The sequence below is a fragment of the Bombus impatiens genome, unplaced genomic scaffold (assembly GCF_000188095.3).
Source record: "Bombus impatiens unplaced genomic scaffold, BIMP_2.2 scf_0037, whole genome shotgun sequence".
NCBI classification, from domain to species: domain Eukaryota; kingdom Metazoa; phylum Arthropoda; class Insecta; order Hymenoptera; family Apidae; genus Bombus; species Bombus impatiens.
In genome coordinates this window covers 490900-517849 of record NT_176456.1, presented here as the reverse complement: position 1 = coordinate 517849, position 26950 = coordinate 490900, and the positions used below count along the sequence as shown (strand labels likewise).

The 26950-nt window shown below is 37.6% G+C and overlaps 1 protein-coding gene and 1 long non-coding RNA gene across 4 annotated transcripts in view; one reads left to right on the top strand and one right to left on the bottom strand.

Moving 5' to 3' along the window:
* LOC100749583 (MOB kinase activator-like 2) overlaps positions 1–26950 on the bottom strand; it is a 65329-nt gene that overhangs the window by 34867 nt on the left and 3512 nt on the right. Inside the window, exon 1 of one of the 3 annotated variants that reach the window (XM_033322921.1) lies at positions 17569–18038. The exons of the other annotated variants lie outside the window; for them this stretch is intronic. Within the exon in view, the coding sequence (XP_033178812.1) occupies positions 17569–17663 (95 nt within the window). The 5' untranslated portion in view covers positions 17664–18038. Of the gene's footprint in view, positions 1–17568; positions 18039–26950 lie in introns of those variants that run through there. 3 annotated transcript variants of the gene reach the window in all.
* LOC117152157 lies at positions 1269–7648 on the top strand. The gene is made up of 3 exons (XR_004462435.1): positions 1269–1435; positions 7229–7393; positions 7535–7648. It is a non-coding gene; the product is annotated as an uncharacterized LOC117152157 (long non-coding RNA).

The window sequence follows — 26950 nt, the reverse complement described above, 5'->3', positions numbered from 1 at the left end:
CTTGCTATTCTATGCAATTTGCACGAAGAAAGCAAAGCATTTTATCGACAATTATACCCAAGTGAACTTACGAATAATTATTTTCTTCTAACAATAGAGCGATGTAATGTACGTAGAGACAACTTCCCGACGTAAGATAAAGAACTTATCAAATTTGATAAACGAGATCCTGCACAGAGGAAACCGAGAAAGGAAAGGGCAACGTACGCGGTAGTCGACTAGCGGATTAAATCACGTCACCTCCCTAAGTACCTCTTCATAATTAGTTTCATAGAGATCTGTAGACTCGACCGGCTCGTAAGCTGCAGATTTCTAATTATGGCTTTCAATTAATCACGTAATAGATACCAAGAGTCTTGCGTCGGGAATCAGTTATCAAACTTATTGAAAACTTTGTATCGATGCTTTTATACGTCCGATCAAGATTATGTCATTGCATGGAATTTATTACTTGCAAGTATATTTTTCACTGATATAATAAGATCCCTTGTAGCTATATATTACGAGTTTAGAAAAATTATAATGATATAGGATTTCTTATGAACGACAGATGTTATATCTACTGACGTGTCCATGTTGAGTGCTATCGTTCGCGAATTATGATTAATATTGTTAATAATACACATTATGATATACATATATGCGTTTGACGACCGATTAGCAATTCAGTCGCGAGCGCACTGCGATCGATTTATCAAATGTATAGATAAACGCATGCTGAATGCTTGGATACACTCGTTTGTCGCTTGTAAGAAATTTTAACGGTACTATGGATCATCGATGATTACTTATCGCATATCAAGTGTCCATGTCTTCGACAACTGTTCCTTTCTGCGAAGAAATTAAAAATAAAACAATTCTTAAATTCTTTAACCCTACCAAGTCGAAGATGTGACACGAGAATTAATAGAGACAATTAATAGAGAAAGACAAGTGGCTCCGCATAATTCGTGCGGTTGCAGCGCTTAGCGGGATCCGCAGAGTGCGAAGAAAATTGAGAAACGCGGGTATATAGGTACGTATAGGGAATTGCGGGTGGTTGAGACGATTGCGGGATGGGTGGAAGGGCGCGGTGTGGAGTTGTGGAGCAGCGGAGTGGGAGCGGCGAGAAGTGGGGAGGGCGGCAATGCGGCGGTAGTTGCGCCGCGGACCATCGCGTGTCGGATCAGCTGTGAACTGGCAACCCGAGTCAGCTGACTGGCCGCGGCCCCTCCGCTGCGACAATCGATATCCCGCTCTGCCCTCGTGTTCAGTCCTACCCGTGGCTGCGTTTTCCCCTTTCGAGATACACATCGTCCACCCCCTCGGTGCTAGTGAATCTTCCTTTTGCGAATCGACTTATCACCACCCACCCGTTCGAAGGTAACAAGAAGCATCACGCGTGTGAATTCCTTAACCTTTTCAAGGAAAGTGTGCCAAGGAATTCCGATCATGGGTGAGTGAATGCTTTATGAGGATATTCGTTGTTGTTTGGGGGTGATGTTTGTCGATTATGGCTGGTACGTAGTTTATACAATCTTCGAAAGATTGCAAGCGAAATTACGTTATGGAGCGATGGTATGGAGAGTTTGAAGAGTGGGCGATGCAGCGATGGGAGGACGAAAAAGGGTGTGATGAAAATTTGATATTATAGAAATAATCGAATCATTTCCATTGTTGTTACACGTCTACATCGTGGTAACGAAAACCCGGAAAAGCAGCCTGTCCTAATAACATTTCGTCTGCGCTTTGATCTGCCAAACCATCACGGAAGTCTCGTTTAAAGCATAGCAGACGCGAAAACCTCGTTTTTGCTCGACCCTTGCCCTTCTGAAATTGCGAGCAAGGGCGGAAAGTAGATCGTGACCTTGACTTGCCTCATCCTTCCGGCTTATCCACTTCGGGCTACGCGGGCTTATCTCGAAGACGCGGCAACGATGCATTTTGCGGAACACGGAGCAAACTGGCGAACACGCGCCGGGAACCAACCGTCAGATAAATTTTTCCACTATAGCTCCATCGTGAACAGAACGAACCCGTTAGCGATCGACTGACGCGGAAAAATACGAGAACCTTCGATTTCCTTTTTGTTTCGAGTGATCGGAAATGGTCGACCGAGATTTCCACGCACGGATAACCGGTTCTGAGAAACGCGGGTGAATGTATAATTTCGATTGTTAGAAAGGAGAACCTGGAAAAAATGGCACAAGAATTTTCCCTTTTTTTTTAACGAGATAAAGTAAAAGCGCAGCACACGAGATCTGTTCTTATTTAATGGACTTATTTATGGATTTACATACTTTATAAACTTGTATGATAACGTAGATATTTTTTATATATCCTGTAATTCGATACCTTGGATTTTGTCTTTTTTTGAAAAGAATTATGATCGATTCCTATTTGTTATTTTGACCCGTAAGCTAGAAAGCAAGAAACAGTTGTTAAATATAGCTATATGGAAGCTTTCGATCATAGGAGAAAGTAGATGAGACTTTATGGTAAAACTGAGAAGAAGTTTTTTATGCAAAACCTAATTGTTAATATGGAAAACAAATTTCTATACGAGAGGCTGAACTTCTTTGAAGTAATTTATATTTACTAAGCATTGGATAAAATAAAATATATATATAACGTTTCTTTAGAAGAAGTTGCTTACATAGGAAATTGGTTTTAGTATGGATCGTTAAAACTTCTCACTCTACCGGTTTTATTTCGCTTTGTAAAAGTAATTACTTAGTTAAAATATTCCATGCTTTTTCTACTTGATGCTTTGACGTAGAAAAATGGGGTTTCTTCGAGCGAAAATATACAAAACGTACGAAAGAAAACGCTTTCAATCTTGTATATTGCTCGGTTAATTAAAAAATAAGATCTCATAGAAAATTGCGTATTTCTTATTTTCTGTGGCTTCCAAAGATATTTACAAAATATATTTACAAAAATACCGTTCAAGCGTGCGTTTCTTTCTTAAATAAATCAACGTACTTGTACATAAATCTATTTTTCGTGTACTTTAATTACTAACTTTATACAAACAACGTATACTCACCAGAAAGTCAAAGAACGAAATGAAACACGATGTCACGACAGTGCTAGTAAAGTTAAATTAAGCATTCTGGTAATCGGGACAAACTCAAACTTCGACCTTTTGAACTTTTCGTAGTTTCCCCGTAATTGTACTTTTAATTATCTATTCTATTTCAAATAAAAGAACATATTAGATCGGCACAGTGTCTTTAAACATCTTTAATTATATGTTATCGTACATTTGCCTGCAGTTGTATAAAATATCATAGTTTTATAACACTAGTACCAATTACAGATTGTGATAACGATAACACGTAATTCCGAACAGTTCTGAATGCGCTAACCTAACGCAAATCTAATTCAAACTGTTGTAGTCATCTAAACGGCAATACCAACCGAGGATTAATAAAACACCATATTTCTGCGTGACATTTCATTATACCTAACTCAGGTTACAGAGTGCAGAATGTTCCTTATCGGTTAACACTTTTCAGAAAGATCAATATCGCTATCTTCCGTTTATCGTTAAATAAGCGACCACCCGGGCACGAGGGACACCATATGGCTAAGCATCGTTTTCCAATTTTCAAAACTTTGCGACCTACTTCAATTACCAGAGCTAGGTGCTTCGTTTACATGTAATCGCTTGCTCGCTTACTCGAATTTAAGCAGCGAAGAAGGCGTTCGATTAACGACGTCGCGCGAGCTGAGCCGATAACAAGATTTCTGAAAACCTGTTTAGGCCATCGACGAAATTTCAGTCGTACGAGGTAGCTATATCGAGCCTTTAAATTGCCAAAGAAAAAGATAAAAAACACCTGAGTCGATTAATTTTACCTGTCGTTTATTTGTTATTTTTCAGTTGTAGTAGTTTTAAATTAATCGAAGTACTTCAAGTTTCTCGTAACGGAGTCGCAGAAAAGTAGAACAAGTTATCGGAAGGTCACCGGGGACTCTTTAATTCGAACGAACTATGACATTGGAATTGTCAAGGGAAACGAATCGTGAACCATTTAGGTGTGGTTTTAATTAATTTCAGACTCGATTGGTTAAAGGCGAGTGGCGGAAGGAGTGCCATTATTTTGGCAGTTTTATCCTATTGGATTGGATTTTGTCAATACCACCTAATGACAAAATCCGCAATCACTTAGTTGCTAACCCAATATATTATCTGACAAACGACTTTTCGACACACCCATACACAAACATACACATACACACATTTGACATAGTACACGAGTAATAGAAATTTTAATAATTCCACGATATCATAAAAAATATGCTCGTAGAATAAACGGAAGAAGAGGTAGATAGTTCTACGTAGGTAGATCCACCACGATGCGTAAATTGACCGTGATTAAAATATATTTGCACCAGGGAACAAATTATCTTTCATTTAGTACGTAATCATGGCTCCATGAACAGTTAAGAACCCCTAGCTCGAATATAAATCACCCTGACGCATAAGTAACTCTTCTCCTCCCTATAATCAGCACCACCTCCAAATAAAAAGGAACAAGTACGATGACCGTACACGGAAGTCGAAGGCGAAAACAAGCGGAGCTTTTAACTACGTAATTATCCGGACAATCGGGCGCTTCCTGGTGCGCGCGAGCGCCACGAAGACGAGGAGGAATGTCGCGCGCGGATTGGTTGCAGCAGCCTCCGGCGGCGGTGTTCGCCTCCGCTCACGCTCGACAGGATTACGCGAAGGATGCGATCGATGGACGGAAACGGCGCCCGAGAGGCGGCTGTGCACGTCGACCAGTCGCTGTTTCTCGCCATCAACTTTTCCTACGTTTGTTTACTCGCTCTTCCTTCACTTCGTGGCCCAGCGGCCATTAACTGTCCCTACGCCATTTTCCGGTGTGAACCAGAAACTCCCCTTTTCTATGTACACTCCCGGCCATAAGTCGCTATATTATACGGTCAATTTATGTGGAAGCTATGAAACCAAGCCGATATATACCTTGCACAGGATGTTCTATATAACTGTAATCGCTTCGATAACTTTGGAAGCAGTAATTTTAGCGAAAATTGATTTAGAACGAGTAGCAAATTTGCGTTAGTATTATCTACGGTTTTGATTATACATAAAATTTCGCTTCTCTTCTCATTTACAGAATTACGGATAGAGGATAAAATTTTCAAAAAATAACGATAAAGTTACGAAGACACGATAAAGTTAAATTCTACTCTGTGCTGTAAAATCCCCTTTCGAATTGCGCTATTTTCATTCTCTTAGTGCGTGAAAAACATCTATCTTGATAAATATTTTATTCCAAATTACAGCAGACATTCGTATGATTTATAGACGTACAAATTTATTACACTGACTTATGACCGTGAGTGTTCCTATGTATGGGGCGTAGTTTCGTCCGATGACGCGGTTCCGTAAACATGGTGAGAAGTACATATATGTATACGTGCAATGCGGATGGTGGAGCTGGATGAGCGGCTGGAATTCCGTAGGGTAAGTTGTTTATATGGAGCAGGGTTGCGTCGATGGGGTTGCAGAGAGAACGAACGATTGAGTTCTTGGGAAATTGCAAGGATCAAGCAGAGAATAATGAAACGTAAGAATGGAAACCGAGGAAGAGAGATGTTTGGTATGCGAATCAAGAATTAGAGCGGAAAAGTCAGAAACTGAAGTAGAAAAATAAACAATGATGGTGGAAAAGTAAGCACGCTGGTAAAATGGGTCATCTCCACGATTTCTGAGCAAGATGAAGGGTACATATGTAATGTGCTCGCTCCTTTAACCCTTTTGCCACAGCTGTCTCGTCTGAACAGCAGTTACATAATACGATTTCACGGAATATGTGTTGTAGACGGTGGTTTTTTTTTATTTATATGCATGAAATTATTTATTTATTTATGAGGGAATAAAACAGTGACAGAATCCATGTGAGAATGCGCGCGTGCTACAACGTAATGCATATATGTATTTGTATTTTTCCTATCCTAGACGTCCTTCAATGGAGCTGCATAATATCGTCGGTGTATTTAAATAGCGAAGGTTGACAGAGACGAGCAAACTGATGATAAACATCGATAGAGGTGTTAGCAACATTAAGGATGCTCTTTCTGATGTTCAATGTTCATTTGCATGCAGGGACGCGAATTCATTTTAAGCGATATGTGCAAATTTCAATGCAATATGTCAATGTCATGTACAAGCTCGTGTAAATAATTAACTAGAAATTAAATGAACTAAATACGTTCCGTCATTTATGATATAATTATCCATAACGAATAATTATCTGTCGATAATTAAGTGATCGTATATTTCATTAAATTACAGAAGTCTCCGCTTCGAAGATATCGAAAGATGGCCTTATAAAATTCTACATTTATCGTTGCTTGTGTGTGACGAGTATCAATCTAAATCGCTGTTAATCAATATACTATTCCATTCTAATTTAAATAACTTCAAGCACCATTTAAATCGATCTGTCTTTCATCACTGGATTCTTCACAACTACGGACTCGTAGAGCAACTGTCTATCGAAATAAATAATCGTCGACTTAATTCTCGTCGCCACATTCAAATGTTCGTCGATATTAAGGACCAGTAAAAATCCATCGTCAATCAGAATCAGAAACAACTGTCACGTTACATTACATTCAATCATCGTGTTCTTTAGCTTCAATCTATTATTACACGCTTTTTTCTTGAACTCGTTCGAAACTATTGTAACAATACAAGACACTTTCTTAAGGATCAGAATTCCGGAGGTATATCGACGTATTGTTAATTTTAGTAACATTCCTTCTTCACGATAAAATGTAAAGTTGATCGTAAGATGACCTAAATGGCGCTATATGTAAGTATGTACACCGTTTCGTGTTCTGGCAGCGCTCGTGAAAGGTTTCTTTTCCTCAGGAAGACCGGAAGTCCATTAATCGGCTCACGTTTCGCCATTTTTCGTCCTGAGGAACACATGCGGGACGTCTCGAAAGGATTCTCTTACGAATGTTACGTCTCTATTTGTATCAAGAGGAAGAAGCGATCGTAGAGTCCTTACTCGATAGATAAAGAGGGAAAAGAAGGATCTCTCGAACGAAAGTAGGTTTGTCTATCGTAACAGGGACGCGATTTGAACGTGTATACCGTCGAATATCGTCCTGTATCGATTCGATGGAAACATCAAAGTAACTGCTTAATGGACGGAGAATGGAAAGATCGTTCTTTGATATTCCGGGTCTGTTTCGTTTCAAGGGAAAAACGCAGAATGGCGAAGGGTTCTTTCTGGTTATAACGCAATTCAAGGATTTCCGAGATGAGAATTTAGTGGAAAATTCGTCGTGAAAGAATCATTGACGAATGGGAACAGACGGATTTATCGTAGTGAAATATAATCTTTCATTGCTGTCTACCTATTTGGTAAGTTCGTAGTACGTAATGGAGCGGAAAAAGAAAATTCGAAGCTTTGTTCCTTTGTATTGTATTTTTTCTTGTCTCGCTATACGTATAAATTAGTGCAGTATATTTTTGAACGAAATTCGACCTTTATTTGTCGTGAAGAATGGATCGTCAAGAGTACCGAATTCGCATACTCTTCCTGTTATTGTCGGTCAATTGTAACGGTCACGTGTTCCGAAGTTGGAATGAAACAGAATTCGTGGAAGGACAAAAGACAAGAATGTAAACAATAAAGTCTTGGAAGACCCTTTTCAAGCGGCGTTGAGATTCCCCGAAGTGTTTCCCGGGATGGTTGTCTGGTCTGTGTGGAAAAAATGTGAGGATTCGCACGGGGGCGGACCTGGCGTTTTCAGAACCGGAGAAACCGTAAAGGTGAGTGTAAGTTACTCGCTCCTGGCTAAAATTAAATTTCCCAGATAGACAATGCACTTAATTAAGCGAAATACGCGAAGGTTTCCCGTTTCATTCGACTCTTCCGACGAAGACGAGAGGGAATATTCCAAAGATGATTATATTTTCTATTCTTCTTTCTTAAATATCAATTCTTGAAAATACGTAGTAAAAATTAACGCGGAAATAATTTCCTACTATTACGTAAAATAATAAACGTATTTGTGGAACACTCCGTTCGTTCTATCAACCTCTATCCATTTATCTATTGTCTATTGTCTTCCAACACAAAATTCAAAGCCGGAAAGTGTCTCTACAGTTCATTTCTACAAGGTCGACGCAGACACGTCTTTTCGTTCCAACGTGATCTCATATTTCTTGGTTTCGAGCGAGTAGAAGATGCGATGTCAGGGTCGATAGTCGGTCAAAGAACGAACGCGACACTGAAATTCCTCCGGGACGACTGCGTTTTAATGGCGATCGATTCGAAAGTGATCGATTTGTTGGTAATCGGGGAAATAACCCGAGAAAACGATCGTGCCCGTTAGAAACACGCGGAAGATCGGACGAAACTAGGCCACGCAAACAGCGATATATGCGACCTTTGCGTGTTAAGGACGATCAAGGTCACCGTGGGGAAACCGTGATTTCTCTATGTCGAGACACCGTCGCCCATCTAACAGATGCAATTAGTCGTATGATGCGATATGTGTGTTCACGGTTGATCAAGATATCTATAAAGCGGCGAGTCTCATCTATCTAAGCTTTAACCCTTCGAGGTTCTACGTTAAGATGGACGCGATATTCTGCCTCGTTAGACCAATCAAATAGAACCATCGAGCTTTATTAACTGAAGGGGCGCTGAAATAAGAAAGTAGCAAGAACTCCACTTTCCAGTAATGCGAGTAAACTGATAAAATCAATGAAAACCAAATCACTTTTTTAAATGTGCTATAAATTCGTAGCCAATTAATATTTGTAGTAACAAGTGTTTACATATTTTAATATGAAATCTGAACCTACCTTTCTTTCTCTTCCAGTAAATATCCGCGATTTAAATATTGGAATTATTTCCCCATTACAGTAAACCGTATAATTCGAATTATCATAATTATACAAAAAGAAATTGACGTATAAGGTATGTCACTAGCGAATTCAAAAGATAATGCATACGATAAACAGCATACGATATCTCTTCTATAAAGCAAAACGTTTGGAAGGTTATCGCCAAGTTATCTTCTGCAATTACAGTACAGGATTTCCCTGTGGTCAAAAGTGGGTGAGAAACTTTTATCCGCAGAACATACGGGTCAATATTGGCCCACCAATTATTCCTCTAGGGGTAGAATTCAATTTCGCCGCGCATTCTGCATTGAAATTTGGATTTGAAACCGCGGTGTCGCATATTAATTTTGGCTTCGATCCCCCCGTTACGGACACGGACTAGCGACGTTTCAACAAGCACGGTTTCACGGTGATCAAACATTGACTTAACCTTAATGCCTATGTCGCATACCAAGTTCCGGAAGAAACTGGATGACAACGAGCGGCGTCGATGCGACGTTCGATACACGTTTTATTATTCCACGTCCAGACTGTTCGTCCGAGTTTGCGACAGAATTAAATTGATGAAACGAAGACGATGAAATTTACCAAGTGACGGATGCAGAGGATCTTGGAAGATGAAATTGAACTTCTGTACCGTAGTTTGTTGGCTTTGGTTAAATCTCGAGCTTTGTTAAGTCATTCTTATTTAAATCAGTGACTTAATAGTCGCTGACTTGAAAAATTTGTTTTCTTTTTTCTTTTAATAGAATCATATGTCTTTTAACGTATGAATCAATGCTTTTCTGCAGAAAGATCTTCAGTTTGGAAGAGATATTTTAATTTCGATAATTCCGATACAAAACAGAAAAATTCTACCAGAAGAATCTTAATCTTCAAACGATATTCACTTCGATACATCCCACTACTCTGTCGCAATCCATAAATTCCGCCAAAGCTTCACCCCGTTTCCCTCGTTCCTTCTCCTCGGCAATTTTAACATTCACAAAATTCCATCCTTTAAAAGTTCTCCGTACCTATCGTCGAATGGTCCTTGCTAAGGCTGTATTTTGTAAAATAAAGGAAAGAGAGGGAATAAATCGACGCATGAAGCATAAAACAACGCGGAAGGGAACCGCAGCAATGCATGGTCGTTCATGACGGAAGTTTCAAAACACCGGTATGTACGTACGTACGTATATTCGCTCCCTCGATCGTTTGCACATACCACGGTCGTGTGCTTCGAGTGGACACGTCACATATCCGCGAAATTATTATGTCAAACGCTCGCAAGTAGAGATAAGCTGGCGTATATACAATTTTTTAACCGTTTGAGAAATCACCGAAAAGAATTGACCAATGTTGAATAGCGTTAAGCGTTAGAAGTAAAATAGTAGAATAGTAGAAATAGAATTATTTTACGAAAACTGTGATAAACTGTTGTTCATCGTTGTTGGAGGTAAGATTCGAGATGAAAATCGATTAGCAAAATACCTCGTCCGTATAGAAAAATCTCAGAGGAGAAGACGCGAAGTGTGAAAAGTAAACACATATCTACATAAGCATTTGTTTGATTCATCGTTCTGTAGAAATGAACGTTCCACTTAATAGCAGTATGCAATCAATTTCTAAAATCCTTCGCGTCACTAACACACGAAAATAAAGAATCTTACGACTGTTACATTTTAATGTTTTCAATCCGTCTGGACCGCACGGATCCGTTTTAAGGCACGTCTCCGGCACGATACGAGCAACCAAGAATTTTCTGCCTCGGTCCGACGACACAAACGGGTTCGAGCGTTTCTAGCTTTGTAAGAAGCATATCCTTGCGAATAGCAGGGGACATAAACGAGGCGTGAGCGAATACTCTTTTCTTGGAGAGACCCTATAAGCGACTGGACAATAATGCCACTCTGCGTTCTGAGAATCGCTTGCCAGCGTTTCGATGGTAATGGCTCAGCTTTACCTTTGTCTTTGGTTTGATCTCCGACGTAGTTTTCATCCAATCCTATATTATTTCACACTGTGGATAACGGTATTAGTTGGACGCTCAAACATATGAAATATAAAATTGTCAAGATTAAAAGATTTAAAAGCACGTATGGCTGAAATCTGGGTGATTCAAAATTTGTAAATCCAAAATTGGTTCAAAATTTCGATATCTCCAGAGTTCTGTTTATCAAATTAACGGTAAATGTAACGAGAAAAATTCATTGTAATTTGTGTTGCAGAAAATAAGACGAAGAAAGAAGGTAAAAGATAATAACCATAGCAAATTACCCAGCTCTGGTCTATATATTTTCCCTGAAAAACAACCACACGACCAAAAGAACTACCAGTAATGGAAGATTTTCATCTTAGTCTGCGACCTGACCTCCAACGTGGTTTTCATCCTATAAATATTGATTTACAAGAATCGAAAGACTGATTCGTTTGTAAACGTTCACGGCCAGAATTTATACATTTCGTGACTTCAAAATTTGTTTCTCAGCTGATGCTCACATGATTACCGTCCCCATCTAACTTTACTAATTTACATAGATGCGAAAATCGATTCTTTGCGAATTCCGTTTATGTTTCGAATTTACATATCGCAACCCTCATTTTCTTGCAATTTACGATTTATACGAACATGAATGTGACCATCGATTTTCTGCAAATTCTACTTACGCTTGAAATTCAAATATTCCTATATACCTAACAATCGTAAGTATAACCTAATTCTGCTTTCTCGGTTTTATAAAATTTTAGAATACATTAGTTTTCTAATCAGCAAAGAAAAATGGGAACATTCTATCTCTGAAAATTCTTTCGACTACTATCGTGTAGGTACATTCCCTATTCTGCCACCAGAGGTCTGCCGACACGACGACACTTTCTCGCGAGTACTACATCCACCAATCAATTCCGATAAATACGTACAGCTTCCGACATGACTTCCCTTATCACGGTGTTTAATAGCAAGCTAGTCTTATCGATGCGAGTCCTTTAACAGAACCCGACTAGAACACTCTTCCCTTCCTTTTTTTCAACTTTCTCCAACTCTTCAAAGTTACAGTTCAATCGCAATTATTATTACACGTTAATTATCAATTCTGGTTAAAACGATATGTTATCCAGTCGGCTCTTTTAATTTCCTTAATAGCCACGCTGATATCTCAACTTTTAATTTCGCTGGTATCTCAACTTTTACTACGCATAGTTTCTAATTCCTGTGATCAATATCAGTGCTGGCATTTGCGCAATTCGCAGAGATAGATTTCAGTGACTATTGCGATATGGTTCGATCGTCGGTCTACTTCGTGAAACGGTTTAAAATATTATTCGAATGGTTTGAATGTTTGAATATGTGTTTTTCTTCCGCTGTAACGGTACGTTATTGATGTATCAATAACGTGTCCAAGCTTTTTCATGAAAAGGGTTGGCCAGTAGTATGTGTTGTCCAGGACCTGTTTTTCAGGGCAAACAGGTTAATCCGTTAAATTCAAAGTGCCAACTGGATTCGGCGTAGAATGCTGGAGAATCTGCCTCATGTGCCAACCAATTTGGCAATGTCCTCCGTGTAACACGTCGTGTAATATATCTTGATACTGATGATAATATATCTTGATGATTCGTCATCCTTGTTTTTATGTATCATGTATTACAAATTTACCGGCGTTGTATGTTTATTAATTGAGGAATTTCTAGTTCGCTACAAGTATTCCTATCTGCATATTTGAACGTTTAAAAACTAAGAAATTTTGAAATTCTGACTAGCTGGTCAGCGAGACGTTAAACGTAATATGGAAGTCGATCGATTTCTGAACATTTCTGTGTATAACATATGCATAATATTCTCTTAAACGAGATATATTACGAAGCAAATATCGCGTCAGAATTATAAGGAAAAATTAAAACAGAGGAAAATCAGCGAGTCGCGGATTGCATCATATTTCGTGCAATATGTGCGTCTGTAAATCACGAGTACACGTCGAGGCGCGCGCGAAACACATGCTCTTCCGGGAAACGCGAACGATCGAAGAACGACCTTGGCCAACTGAAGTCATCAAGAGTGAAAAAATAAACCGAATGAATAGGAAGGATAAACGAGAGTCCTGCTGCGGTCGCGATGATTGTCGTTTCATCGCGATCGAATTAGAATTTCCACATGTCCGTCAATCTTCCATTCAACTCGATTCGTTTCAAGTATCGGATTGAGCAACGGTCGTTGACTATGGATATCGAGTTTGATGATTTTATTTAAATAAATTTTTCAGAGCAATTTTAATATACAATTAGTTTTAAAATTTATTTCACTATTTGCACTGCTTTTCCAACGTGAGAAACAGTAAATAAGTATTATTTGATTAAACTACAATGACTAGTGCATTTTGATGAACTACACAGTTCTAGCATTTTTCAAGGATATATTACGTTTATGAATACATTTAACATTATTTTTCCTCGATAAATTTCCGTTAACATACTGTATTCTTTGTGTCTACAAATCATGATAATTTTATGGAAATAACGCGCAAGAATAGGTATCCTATGTTCACCAAGGTTTTCGATTTGAATTCTGCACATCTTTTTTCTCGTTCTCAGGGTTTTGGAATGGACTTGAATTGTAAGTGAATGTTTATCGCGAAACTTCTACAATAATCGACCGACTGTTGAGTTTCTAATTAAATTAAAAGAAATATATGTCACGAATATCACTTGCATTGCTTATTTTGGATATAGTTTAATATCAATGTAATTTGTTATATTTCTTGATCCGTAGATTGTTCTTAAACAGAAGCTTATTATTAATCTTTTCGAAACTCTAAATTTTTTAAAAAGCCTCATGTGGAAGAACGGATAATTATCGGTCGATTAAGCAGCAATATTTGATATGGTTGAATGATCGGATAGCTGATGAATTTTCCAATGAATTTCACGAAAGACATCTCTTGGATACGTTACTCTTCGTTATTCCTTCTCGATACAAATCGATCGCAATTCATCTCATTATATGTATGCATGTATGTATCCTTGTAGGTTTTCAAAGAAATCTACTCACGAAATACGGTACGTTTTACGAAACAAAATTCTATTTTTAAGTTCGAATGATTAGAATTTATACGTCACAGCAAATACACACATTCTTTGTTTAAGAAGTATATTTTTCATAATTTCTATTAAAAGCGTTGTGCCTTATTACGTATAAATAATCATTAAATACGATGATAAAATAGGACGAAAATTATAGCTCATATTCCTATACTCCTTTTGTACCTAAATAACTTTCATTTTGCAACACTGTTTCCTACACGATTAATCGTTGTGTTTCAGGAAACTTCAGCCCGTTTCTCGAATTAAATGTTTCACAGGCGAATCTAAAAATAATGCTCGCCAACCGAACTGAATTAAACCGAACAGCTGCGAATTTGGTTAAAGTATATCCGGTTTGTCTCAATTAAATATACGTCTCGGTTCGGAACTATTTTTAATTCGATTCATACGATGCAATTGCATGCCTGATACGAATAATTTACGTCGCAATTCGCTTTAACGAGTTTCCAATTTAATTTGAAAACTCTATAACCCCGTGAAATGTCAATCGTTTGAGTCTTCGTTACAAATAAATCAGCGATTTTTCGCCATCTAAAAATGTTTCACAATTTTCATATGCAAATTCTCCTGTAATATCGTCCAAACTGAGTCATCCACTTCCCACCATCTTTCCGCCAAACAGTCAACGAAACTGCAACTCGCGAATAGTGCAACTCGCTTAAAAAACGCACGCAACTCAACGCTACTCAATGTTACCTGGACCTTCGTAACCGAAACAACAATCCTTGAGAAGCGAGCATCGTGCAAATTATCATCCTAACGTAGTTATCAAGAAACTCGATCATGACAATTTTCAATACTCTTTTCTCGTAACCTCATTATCGTGCTTCGATAAGGCTGTTAATTCCTTCGGCGATTGTTTGCACATTGTCTCAGCCCCGGCTGACGTGTCAAAAGCGATCTCTCGCTCGCTTGCTCGTTATTACGCCGTTCAAACAATCTTCGAGACGCCAGAGAACGCCAACGGATCTCCAACGATCAAGAAGTTTTACCTCCTGTACAGTAGCTGTGCTCGCTACTTTTGCATCATAGAAATCTGTTAATCGAGGATGTACGAGTGAACTTCCATAAAAAAGTTACAAATTACGACTAAATTCTAACAAACTGTACAATTCTAGCAAACAGTAGACTCTGTAGGTCTACGTGACGAAAACTGCACTAACTAATCGCGATGCTATTTACATTAGAAGTGTTGTAATGCGTCTTACTAGTTGCAAGCACGCCATACTGATAAAGCGTTCGTGATTTCTATTTATGACGCAGTATCACACGAATCTAATAAAATATTTAATGACATATTTTATAACAAGAAATCGATACAAATTCTTTGCAATTTTATTGCATATCTGATACCTGTATAATATTTCTTTGTTTGGGTGATTACATTTATCTGGAATTTGGAAGTTAAACGAACGAATGTGAATGATACGCGATATTTACTGATTAAACGTAGAGGCATCTAAACGCAAATGCTTGATAAATGGACGATTTTTATTTGTTCATTATCATCTGGATGCTGTATGCATACAATTTAAACATTCGTTTATCGCTATCTGTTTAATCTTTGCTAATATACGTATTTCTGGATTACAGCAGTAATCGTGAAGATTTGCTTTTTATTATTTCTTACTTTCATTAACAAAGTCATACAGGCAAGAATAATTCTTGCGATGGTGATACTCTATCTTAATCTCTGGTTTTCTGACGACACGTTTTATATTCTTCCATCAATGCGTTTGTAAAATAACTAAGAGAAAGCCAAGGAAACATCTGTATATTATTAACATTTATAACATTAAATATTCAGAATTATGAAATTGAAAAATTTCCCTATATCCTTGGTTAAAGAATTATAGGATACCTATATAAAGGATACAAAGAACGTTTCCTGGTACTCGTTAACATTATTCGTCAACATTATTTAACGTCCATTTAAATGTCAACCTTCTCTTGGAATAAAAGAGAATTTCAGGATTAAATTATCGGCAGTTTTGTTATTTAAATAAGAGGCAATTTACCGTATTTGTACTGAAGGAAAAAGATAAGAAGGAAGAAAGATGGTAAGTCATAATATTTTTTCTGGCTTTGATAGCAACATCTTCTCGAACAATCTTTTCCTCTACGTTTAATTATTAAACGTAGTTTAATAAATTATTTACGCTCTCAGACGCTCTGTTAATTTAAAGTTTACGATTACCCGTGTTGCATGATAAAAAAACAACTTCTCGAGAAACTAGAATAGCCTTTTTATGCTTTATCGAAGTTTTATCGATCGATCGACCGAGAATATCATCTTGCTCTAAATTCCTAGAACCGTAGAAATAGCTGAATCCCGATAAAAAAATGCCATCAACCTCGTAAATAACGAGGTTCCTCTCATTCTTATCAAACGAAGGTCGCTACGAAAATATTGACAAATTTCTCAGACACTGTGCAACCCAACTGTTAAATTGAACTTCGTTATTCACAAAATTTTCTTAACTGTTTGCATTTTGCGTTTAACTAGACCGATACTCAAGGTAAAACACGCAACTGTAATTGTTTGAGTAACTCAACAAACATTGATTTTAGCAGAAACGATCTATGCGCACAGATGCGTAAGATATATCTTAAAACGAATAAAACAATCGTTCTTTATATCAAAGACTAACTGGGTTGTGAGTTTGAAAATATTATCTTTTAACTAAGTAGAGATTTATCGCTTAATATGGAGATGTCTATACAGAAGACATTTTTTAACGCAAGTGTTACATAGCTAATAAAACTATATATACATAACGTATTATTCATAAATTTATCGTTATTAATTCTTTTTATAAATAAAACTGAATAGCATGATCTTTAAAAAAACGCTTAAAGACTGCCAGCCAACTAAACATATTAAAACTTATCTGCTTCTTCAAATATCTCACTGTTTAAACATCTTACACGGTAACAATAAGCACACGGTGAATACGTGGCAATAAGAAAATTCTACAAAATTCGTTAACACTTGGTCGTACTTATTGAATCTCCAACTGTTCCTTTCAATTCGAATAATTGCTCTCTATTACGCTCGAACCGCGACTCCAAAGCAACATATATCACATGTATTCTCATGAATTCGTCACAGAACAATTCTGACCCCCTGAACATACAATTCTCCAAAAACTACGACAAAAGAGCTCTCTAACTCCATTCACTTAACCTCGAATCACACTTACATTCCGCAAGCTATCCCAAAAGCGTCTGACTATAATGCTGCCAGCCCACCCAAATCGCACAACAATAGAATCTTCCAGTTCTGTATCCTGTTCGACTCGATTCAACGAACTCGACTGCTCTCCAAACGACATCTTCAGCCACGATCGGCGTCAGAGAAAGTTAGTTCTCGCAGAATACAGTATTGCCGTGTTAACTGGCCATCGCTGTATCATCAATTCCTGTCTCGCTCGTACTCGCAGGAGAAAACAAACGCTCGAGATCTCCTTGAAACATTCATAGCTCTCCCGGCGGAGCCAGATGGAATCCCAGTTCGCGGTTAGGTGAAGGATCGCTGTGTTCGGAGGGATCTTGTAGATCCTAGCCGGTCGAGAGGCACGCATGCGCTCAAAGAAAAGACTAACCTGCAGAAGCACGTGACGGTGTCCTCAACGTCCATGGACAAGGACGTGTCGATGGCCGAGTATTTGAGCACCTTCCTGTTTCCCGAACCAAACATCGAGCCAATTACACTGAACGCTTGACGAACAAGGCACGACACACCAGCTGTACTCTCACCAGCAGCGAGGTAAAAAAACTGAAACGCCGAACGAGCGAGACCAACGAAAGGTAACGGTCAAAATCAAAACCAAAATAAACTAATTGGACTAGGAGGGAAACGGAACATGGAAGGTAAGGTGGACGAAGTGCGAGGAGAAAGGAAGAGGGGAGAAGTGTAAACAGGAGACACGACGACCGATACGGTGATCGAGACGCGTACGGATTCAACGAGCAACGAAGCACAGACTGACGTCGCCGTTCTCCAGGCGTTCGCCAGGTACCAGCTACCGCTATCGGCTATCGGCCGCCACGCTACGATAAACGGAGAAAGCGACTCACGGTCGACTTGGCAGTGGGAGAAGACAAGTCCCGGAGAGGGGGTAAGGCCATAAAGTGGTGGGGCATGTGAAAAAAGCAGCGAATAAAGGGAAAAAATGAAGAAGTATAAAGGTCTACACACACTGTTCCAATATTTGGCAAATTGATCAGGTCATCGACACCGCCATCATATCGTGCATACTTTCACCCATCGTATCTATGTAATTCTGTAATACAATAGCAACGTAACATGTACAATACGTTCATAAATATTAATTAGTTCCGTTTTGATATTCTTTATAACGAACAGTTACATGCGTTCCATATTTCCGTGGCCTATTAGATCGCGGATTCATCCTTTGTTGTTTCATTCACAAACTTCAATCAATGAAGACTATTTGTACACGCGTATCAAAATTATTCGATCATCGTACCATGTGCAGAGCCCTTAAAGCTCCCATGCACGAGTGACTGCGGAATTTTGTTTACTGGTGCAATCGTGAGCGATTGTATGCACAAATAGTCCTTGATCGATGCTTTGGAACAAAGCAGACAAGTTATATTAGGGTATTTAACCTGGATCTTTGGCGCTTCGATTATTATTCCAGTCTACGTAGCCAACGAACTGAGAAAACACCATGGCCTGTTTAATTTGGTATTCGTCTTACGCCACCGATGACGCATACAATACGTGAACAAATAACTTGATGCGTGCGTCGCCGAAACGTAGCAAAATCGAAACTAAAGAGTATTCCATGTTAGATCAACGTACAACATGTAACACTTTGGAAAGAATGACGGAAAGAAGATAGCGCATGGGCGTGCATTACCGATGAAACAGAAAGAAGATGCAGGAATATATAGACGTGAAATATCTTTGTGTAAGAGGATGCAGGAATATATAGATGTGAAATATATTTGTGTAAGAGTGTTTTAGAGAGGAGTGGGGTGAGGAAAAGCTTGGCACAAAAGGGCTTCCCCCCTGCTCGTACACTATATATTCGTCTTTGTCGCACTTTTCAACTTTTTTATCGTTATTTCGCATAGATGTATCATATACACGCGTGGACGTTTGGCTGTTTCCGCCTTTCGTTGTAATGTAATTACGGGAGAGGCTAGCAGTCGGCGAAACCGGACAAGTTCTTTCTCCTCAACATCCGTACGGCGCGGCACGGCAGCGTGCGTACCTGTTCTTCAGGGTCGCGAGTGATGCAGCGGACGGACGATGATGGTGGAACGAACGGGCCGATTCCACGAAGATGAGGTCGAGGAACGGAGGAAGGCGATGGTGAGAGGGATACATGTCTACGGATACTCGGGGCACGGCCAACTCCAAGGGATTTTGCTTTGTGATAAATGACGCAGACTGTATTTTCGATCTCTTGTCGTTCTCTTGTTGTGCGTCGTATCCATTTTTTCAGACAAATAAAATTTGAATAAGAAGAATGCCTTCTTGTGAAAACAGGTTTTAGACCTTCTTAAAACTAAATTTTAATCTTTGGTGCAATGAAACGTGAAAATAAAATATTTAGAATATATAGAGTTAAAAATTATATGTTAGGGACAAAAGTATTATTTCTTGCGATCTAAGGTTCCAAATAAGATAAGTATTCTTTCAGTAATTTCCTAATGAACTAACGTGTTCTTACGCTTACGAAAAGGGATGTTCGTGCATTGTCAATAGTCGATACACCTTTAGCGAGAAGAAATGGGTGCAACTGGTTCATGTGTCTTCTTACTGGTTCATGTGTCTTGCAAAATACGAAAGGTTAAGGCCAGTAGATGCGTGATATTACGTTTCGCAACACCCTGCTATGATATGAATATAAATTAAGGTAGTTTTATGAGGAGAAAAACTGTTTGGAAAAAATGCAAAAGATTGTTTTCGAGAAAGAGATATCGGTTTTAAAATTTAGCGGTCTAGCAAACATATTCGTGAAATATATTTTAATTACCGTAGAAATCAAATTATATTTTAATAAATATAAATATTTATTAGCTTCGAAACTGGAATACATAGACTGCAAAAAATATCTTTTCGTCTCTAGTTTCACGGCATCAATGCTTCATTGAGCAGCAGCTAGTATATTTCTCAGATTGACGTGTTTTCAAGCTCGTAATTTGTGAGTATTCAGCCAGAGGATAGGTAAAATTTTTGTTACACTTTATTTGAAAGACTACTTCCATACTGGTTATGTAGCATTTGCATAATACATATACGACGATATATACCACGCAAGTATCTTTAATTTCATCGTGAATTGAAGCTACGATGCATGTCAGAAATATTCAGCTGGCGTAATAAACAAAGGATATATCTTATATTTTAATAGAACGAGCAAGATAATTTTCATTTCTTCTCTTTTGTTTTTTGCTTTTACTATGATAATAATCGTAAAGGAAAGGCAACTTCGAGTGAAGCATCGTTGACGAAAGTGTCCGTTGAAAAATCGTCGAGAACACCGTAAAAAATATCTACCCTGTCAGTGTAGCACACCTAGTAACGCGATTTTGGCGTAGACGATGCGCGCATCCTCTTCAAGCATTCCATGCGTTGTCCATGTAGAAGCACGATTTTTACCCAGAAGAGGCCACTTTTCTCTAAGTGTTTTATGCTCGTCTGCCACTTATGCGAAAAAGGAATTCCGACACGGCACGAGTTTACGTTTACATCGAACATTTGTTGCGTTACTCGTATATACACATTTTTATCATGTATAATATCGGGACCACGAGACATTATTTCATTTTTTAGTGCTGTTATTTACACAGATGTTGTTTATGCAGATTTAACAGCAATACGTGAGAAGTGAGCAAAGACACAAATTTTAAAGATCCTTGAAAAATATAATTTCGGCGCGCAGTAGGTTAAATACAGAACATGGCTACAAAAAAGAATTTCCGGAAAAGACGTAAAAGGATTCAATGAAAAGAAAGATTAAGGTTGCAATTTAACCAAAATCCGTACAAAATCCGTGCCGAAAAAATGCACTAAAAAATGCACTAAAAAATGCACTAAAAAATGCACTGAAAAATGGTCGGGCGAAAAGAACTGGTAAAAAGTGGTTCGTCCCGAATGACAGAAGAAAAAAAGATAGAAAGATAGAAAAAATAGAAAAGAGTAGATATAGTTCACGGTACATATCGGTTATCGATAAAAATTTCAGCAAATGAATTACGTGAAACCGTTGCGGCGCCGCGGCGGCATCGATGAACATGGTGGCAGAGAGTGAAAGGTGAAAGAGAGGCGTATCGATAGGGCGAAACCGGCAAAACGCACCGTCTGGGGCCAATTCGGTTATTCCGTTCCTAGCAACGGGATAAATATCGATATATCGCGATGTTAAAGTCACGCTCGCGTATTGACGTGTATTCGTGACAATTTCTTTCGCGACTTGAAAGACGAGCAAGAAATAGTTCTATTACTGTTGAATGTGTGAAATGAATATTTTTGGATGTTGCTGTTTGAAAAATTATAATTAACATTGTATTAACCTTAGAGTACAAATGATTGATATTTTGTTAAATTGTTTACCCAAGGCTAATAAGAAATCTTTCATCTCGAAATCATATCAATTGCTAGATTTCCCCTGACTTACAAGCTCGACGTTCTCTCTCCCTTTACACGTATCAGTGTGCTTGTATCTAAAACATGTATCCAATCTGCTAAATTTACAAAACCAAAAGAAACGCAAGATATAGCGGACGGTTAATATCGATTTCGAGGATTATGTAATCCGTCTGCTGCGGGTAGCTTAAATCGAATCTTTTTATTTCGATTCCGTATAAAGGCAAGAATCTAATTGAGTTTGCGGCAAACATTACGCAACATCATCGTCCGATATTTACTCGTTTTCACCACATTACAGCGGAAGTGATAGAATTTTTGTTGACTGAACCAAGTTAACGTTTGAATCAGACCGAGAGGGCAGAATGAGAATTTCTGACAATTGATCTATTAGAATTTAAAGCGTCAGAGACGCGAAGCAAGAGTTTAGTCTAACGAATCATGTTTTTCTAATTATGATATATAATTACAAAAATTTTATGTGCATATTTCCTTAGAATATCTGCAACGAGTGAAAGAAATAAAGAACGCCAATAAATTTACAAAATAGTATATTAACGAAATATTGTTGTTTCGTATCGTTTTCGAAGCAAAGATTCGATACGTTCCAGGATGCCTCGAAAGATTAAAGATCGGTGAAAATTGTGAGAAAATTTCATTACGACACATATCGAAACATGAAAACACATAGCTAGGGGTTTAAAGGAGCAGATCCCGGACTTTCAGCAGTGTCAATTACTTGAGCTTGTGTCTGGCCGTGAATCACACGACATTTATCCATTCACAAGTGTCGCTGCCAACAAACGTCCGACGACATTACCGTGAAAAATGAACGGCAGGATAACGAGAGCACCGATGAATGTCACGTAAATGTGACAGACACTCGGTCCCCGGTTACGTGCTCTCAATTCGTCCTAGGGGAGCGCTGTCTGTTGCAGGATTAAGATGAACCGACGATACCCGCCGCTTTCTGTTTCTTCGTCTTTGTGCATTAACGCTTTAACACATTTCGCGAAACACGCTCCACTCAAACGTTTCACGTACAATTCCTTTTGTAAGAACTAAGACACTCGCTGCTATGAATTGTCACAACTAATCTAAATTATCGAAGAAAACGTTCAAATTCGTACACACGATACCCGATTGTAATATGTACAAAAGTTTAATCGCGTGTACTTTATCTCAAAACATATACATAACTTTATATAGCAGGTTTTTACGATACGATTCTTTAATTCTTTTATCATTTTTATTTCCTATCTTTCGTGGAACATTGGCCAATATATTGGCAATTATAAAATTCTACCTTTTTATTTCAATAAATTCTCCATGAAATATCTTTTCGTTTAAGAAAACGTATCTTTGCGCGTGTACACGCTAGTTGAAATTGGAGCCCGTAGCAGTATATTGAAAAATATTGAAATTGCAGTCACGACATGAGCTGTTCATGTAAGGAGTTAATATCCTTTGGAAGGAGTGATAAAAAATGAGGAATGCTAATATCACTTTCACCAATAAACGTGCTGAAACTAATGGTTCTCGTGTTTTTATAGCTACTCGTATCCTATACTTATACTTTTATAATAATGTCTGAATATAGTAGCGTAATTAGCGATTATTGCAGCAATTATCGACTAATCTACATATTTCTATCTAAAAATAAGCGATCGTCAATATGATAGTAATAGTCGACGAGAATATATCAGTTTATTTTGTTTACCTAGCAGAAACTTTCTCCGGCGTTCTGCGTCTGTAGCTTAATCTCAAGAACGATGCTCGAAGAAGAAAATTATTAGCACTTTCCAATTGCGAGCATCGAAAAAAAGGTATTGATCAGTTTGCAGAAACACGAAGCGGTTAGCTATTGATATAATTAACGAGGCTCTTCCATCATTCAATGTGAATTTAAAGAATAATTTATAACGAAGATATGCAGAATGCGACCTTTTGTTTGCTCTTTCTTAAATCGAGAATTGATATCGATCGGAAGTGACTTTCCAATGTTAAATAGCCACGGATAAAACGAAATATTGACGGCAAATGAGATCAGCAACTTTTACAAAGACGATAGCAGTCGAGAATCTACTTCTTATTCGAGGAAAGCGTTGATTTGTGGCAGCCTTGGGAAAATCAACATAACATCGGAATTATTTGATGATTCTTCGAGACTACGAAAGAGATAAATCGTACAGAATATGTATTTAGCGGTTGAGCAAGTACTAATTAGCAAATTCTAACATCGTTCCCATAATGCACACAAAACGGTACAAGGTATAAAATGGCGACCTTGATCAACCAAGATGCATAACTTCCGTTTCTAACATCTCTACCATGTGCTCCAATTTTCACCATTTACCACGGTAAAATATTGCAACGTTAAAGATGATGAATTCTAACGTTCGTTTAGCTTGCACGTAGAACGTGGAACACGAAGCTGAATATATGTAGCGCGAAGGTAGAAAAGATCTCTTTGTCAGAGGCACGTCGCATAAGACGATATCACGCGATAAGTTTGTTTGCAGATCCGTCAACAACGCGTACGCGTTCGCCAAAGCTATGTTATCGTCGAAGTGGTTGATAAAACCGTTTTATCTGCGCGGTCTATACACACACGTTCCGGCACGGATTTATTTAAAGAATACAATATACATTGCGGTACTTTACGTTCCGAGCACGTTCGCGAACCGTTCAACAACCCGAGCCTAATTTGTTCGCCGCCCATTTATAAATAGAATTGTTAATTCTGAATGATCTAACTTTTATGAAATATGTAAAAGATATTATACTGGGTAGAACGATTCGTGAAGAAACAAGTCGAATATTTAAAGCGATATTTTTATAACCCTTACTAGGGATGATGTTAAAAATAAAGGCTGGATAACGTGAAATCGATGTTAAAAGTGAAGAAAGAGTAACTTATATCTATAGATGACTTGCTGTTATTATTTTCTTCGGAAGAAAATGTTGCTCAAGAGGAATATAGTCTTTGTAAAAGAAATGCATAACAACGTTCAAATTTTCTCTTCGATATCAAAACGTATTTTCAAATAATAAAAGTCGTGTTTAAATAAAATCGTATTTCGCATATAATTCTAACGAAAGTATGGAATAATATGCCAATTAATTTTTATTTTATCTTTTACGGAATAATAAGATTCGATTATTGGATGCAAATACTGCGTGCTAAAATTTGTTAAAGGTTTCATCGTATGTGAGAGACGACGATCAGTGTGACAACGATTTCATGGAATTTTAAACAGAAATCTAAAATTGCCATGGTATTTAAAAATTGTTGCACGTTACGACGTCTCGAGGAAGCACTACGCTACGGTGTCTCCGTTTTGGCGAGCAAACTCGCCGCGTGATTCACCGAGGAAGCTGATCGCGGCGCGAAACAACGGCGTGACTCATCGGTCCGCTCGGTTTCAAGCCAGCAACCACACTACGGTCTACGGTGTTCTCGCTCACTTTCCGTGATGCTCGTCGCGCGCAGCACACACTCTGTCCTATCCAAATGCTTCGAGAGTATGGCAAACACGTACAGTTGGTGCTAGAGATATAGCAAAGTCGTATAATAATAACAAACCGGACAGAAATTGAAATTGATAATATAATCGTTTGTTTATGTAATAACAAGACGTTTCAAGAAATGCAAGATACTCCAAAAAAAAAAAACAAAAATAAAGAAAGGAAAAGGAAGATTAATAATCAGGTTTTGAAAAATTTGTTACTTTTTTCTTAAAGACTTTGTGAAAAAGATTACGTTCAATTAATATTATTTATATTTATATTATATTTATTAATATTATTTATTTAATTGCTTATTTATTCAACAGATGGAATATCGAATTAAAATTGGGCTCGTAGTTTTGGGAAAAGTGGATCACGAAATTCGATGCATTTCCATAAAGATAAAATTAAATTGCGTCTCCTTTTAACAATAATAATTATTCGTATGATAGATTTGAAATTAAAAAAAAAACATCACGTAAAAATGATATTCGGATGCTTACATTCTGCGATCTATCTTCTCTAAGAAACTGACGCGCTATTCGTATTCGTTACGAATATGAGCTGCTGCAATATAATTCTAGGTCAGTATAAAGGTATACTTTGAAGCATTAATAACGCAAGTTTAACGCGTTACGAATAGAAAAGAGTCTCAGTTTTGATAAAAAGTAGTTTGTAATTTATTATAAAGGAAAGGGTAAAAGTTATTGTAAAACTGGAAAATTGTTAAGGGACGAGGAAAGATATAAACAAGTAGTAGATTTTGTCGAAAGATATAAGAAATATACGTTGAATAAACGGAACAAACAGAACGTTTATAAATATGAAATTGAAGGTGAAATGGAAAAATTGATAAAGAGAAAACTATTGAAAAAAATTTGCTTCCCAATTTTTCATAGCTCTTGCTTCGAAGATCTTTCATGAAATAATACTTGGAGTACTTGGAAAACAAACGAATATTATGTTAGCGTATTTCGAATAATGCTATATACAAACAAAGTAGATAAGAAATAAGAAGAGTGACATATTCTAAAGGGTTTATCGCAAAGGAAGGATATTGTTTTTGCGGATGAAAGCAAACATGGCATTTTTGGTTCGGACAGAAAAAGCATAGGGCGATGAAGAGCAAACGAAGCACCACGAGAACTAGAAGTTTAATAAAACTAAACTTTGAAACAGAGAGCAGGTTCTGTAACGGTATGGGGATATATCTCGAGCGTTGGTGTTGGTGAACTGGTATTCACCGATGGATATCTCGGATAAGAAGTAATTTTTGAACCTTTTAAAAGAAAATCTGTTCAAAAGTAGACATAAAGTAGAAACGTAAAACACAACCAAGTTCAATCGAGATAATGAGCTTAATGGAAAAACTTAAATAACGAAAGAATATTTATTATGCAATTGTTCTAAAGTTTAACGCTCAACTCTTCAATCAACCAAGCTAAACCCTCTATAGAACTTGTGGGATCAATTAAACTAAAGTATTGAAAAAATGCCAAGTAGCTAAAAGTCAGGATTGAAATTTAGATTAAGATAAGAATGGAATTCTATTAGACATCAGAATATTTGATATTTAAAAGATACTATATTGTAGATTTTACTCATGTTTCGTCGCTACATGTTTCTCTAAAAAAGCGACGAAATTTATTTTGGCCACTTTATAAGTTTATAAATTCAACCATCTTTAGGAGAAACGTTACATGTTCGAACTCGTTTTTCTAATAAATAAATGCTTATATATTGCTGTCGAAATGCATTATATAAATATAAGTTACAGGTATAAATACAGCGATACGTCGTATAACTATCGATATCTCCTACACATCTAATATATTTCTTTAGGAATATTT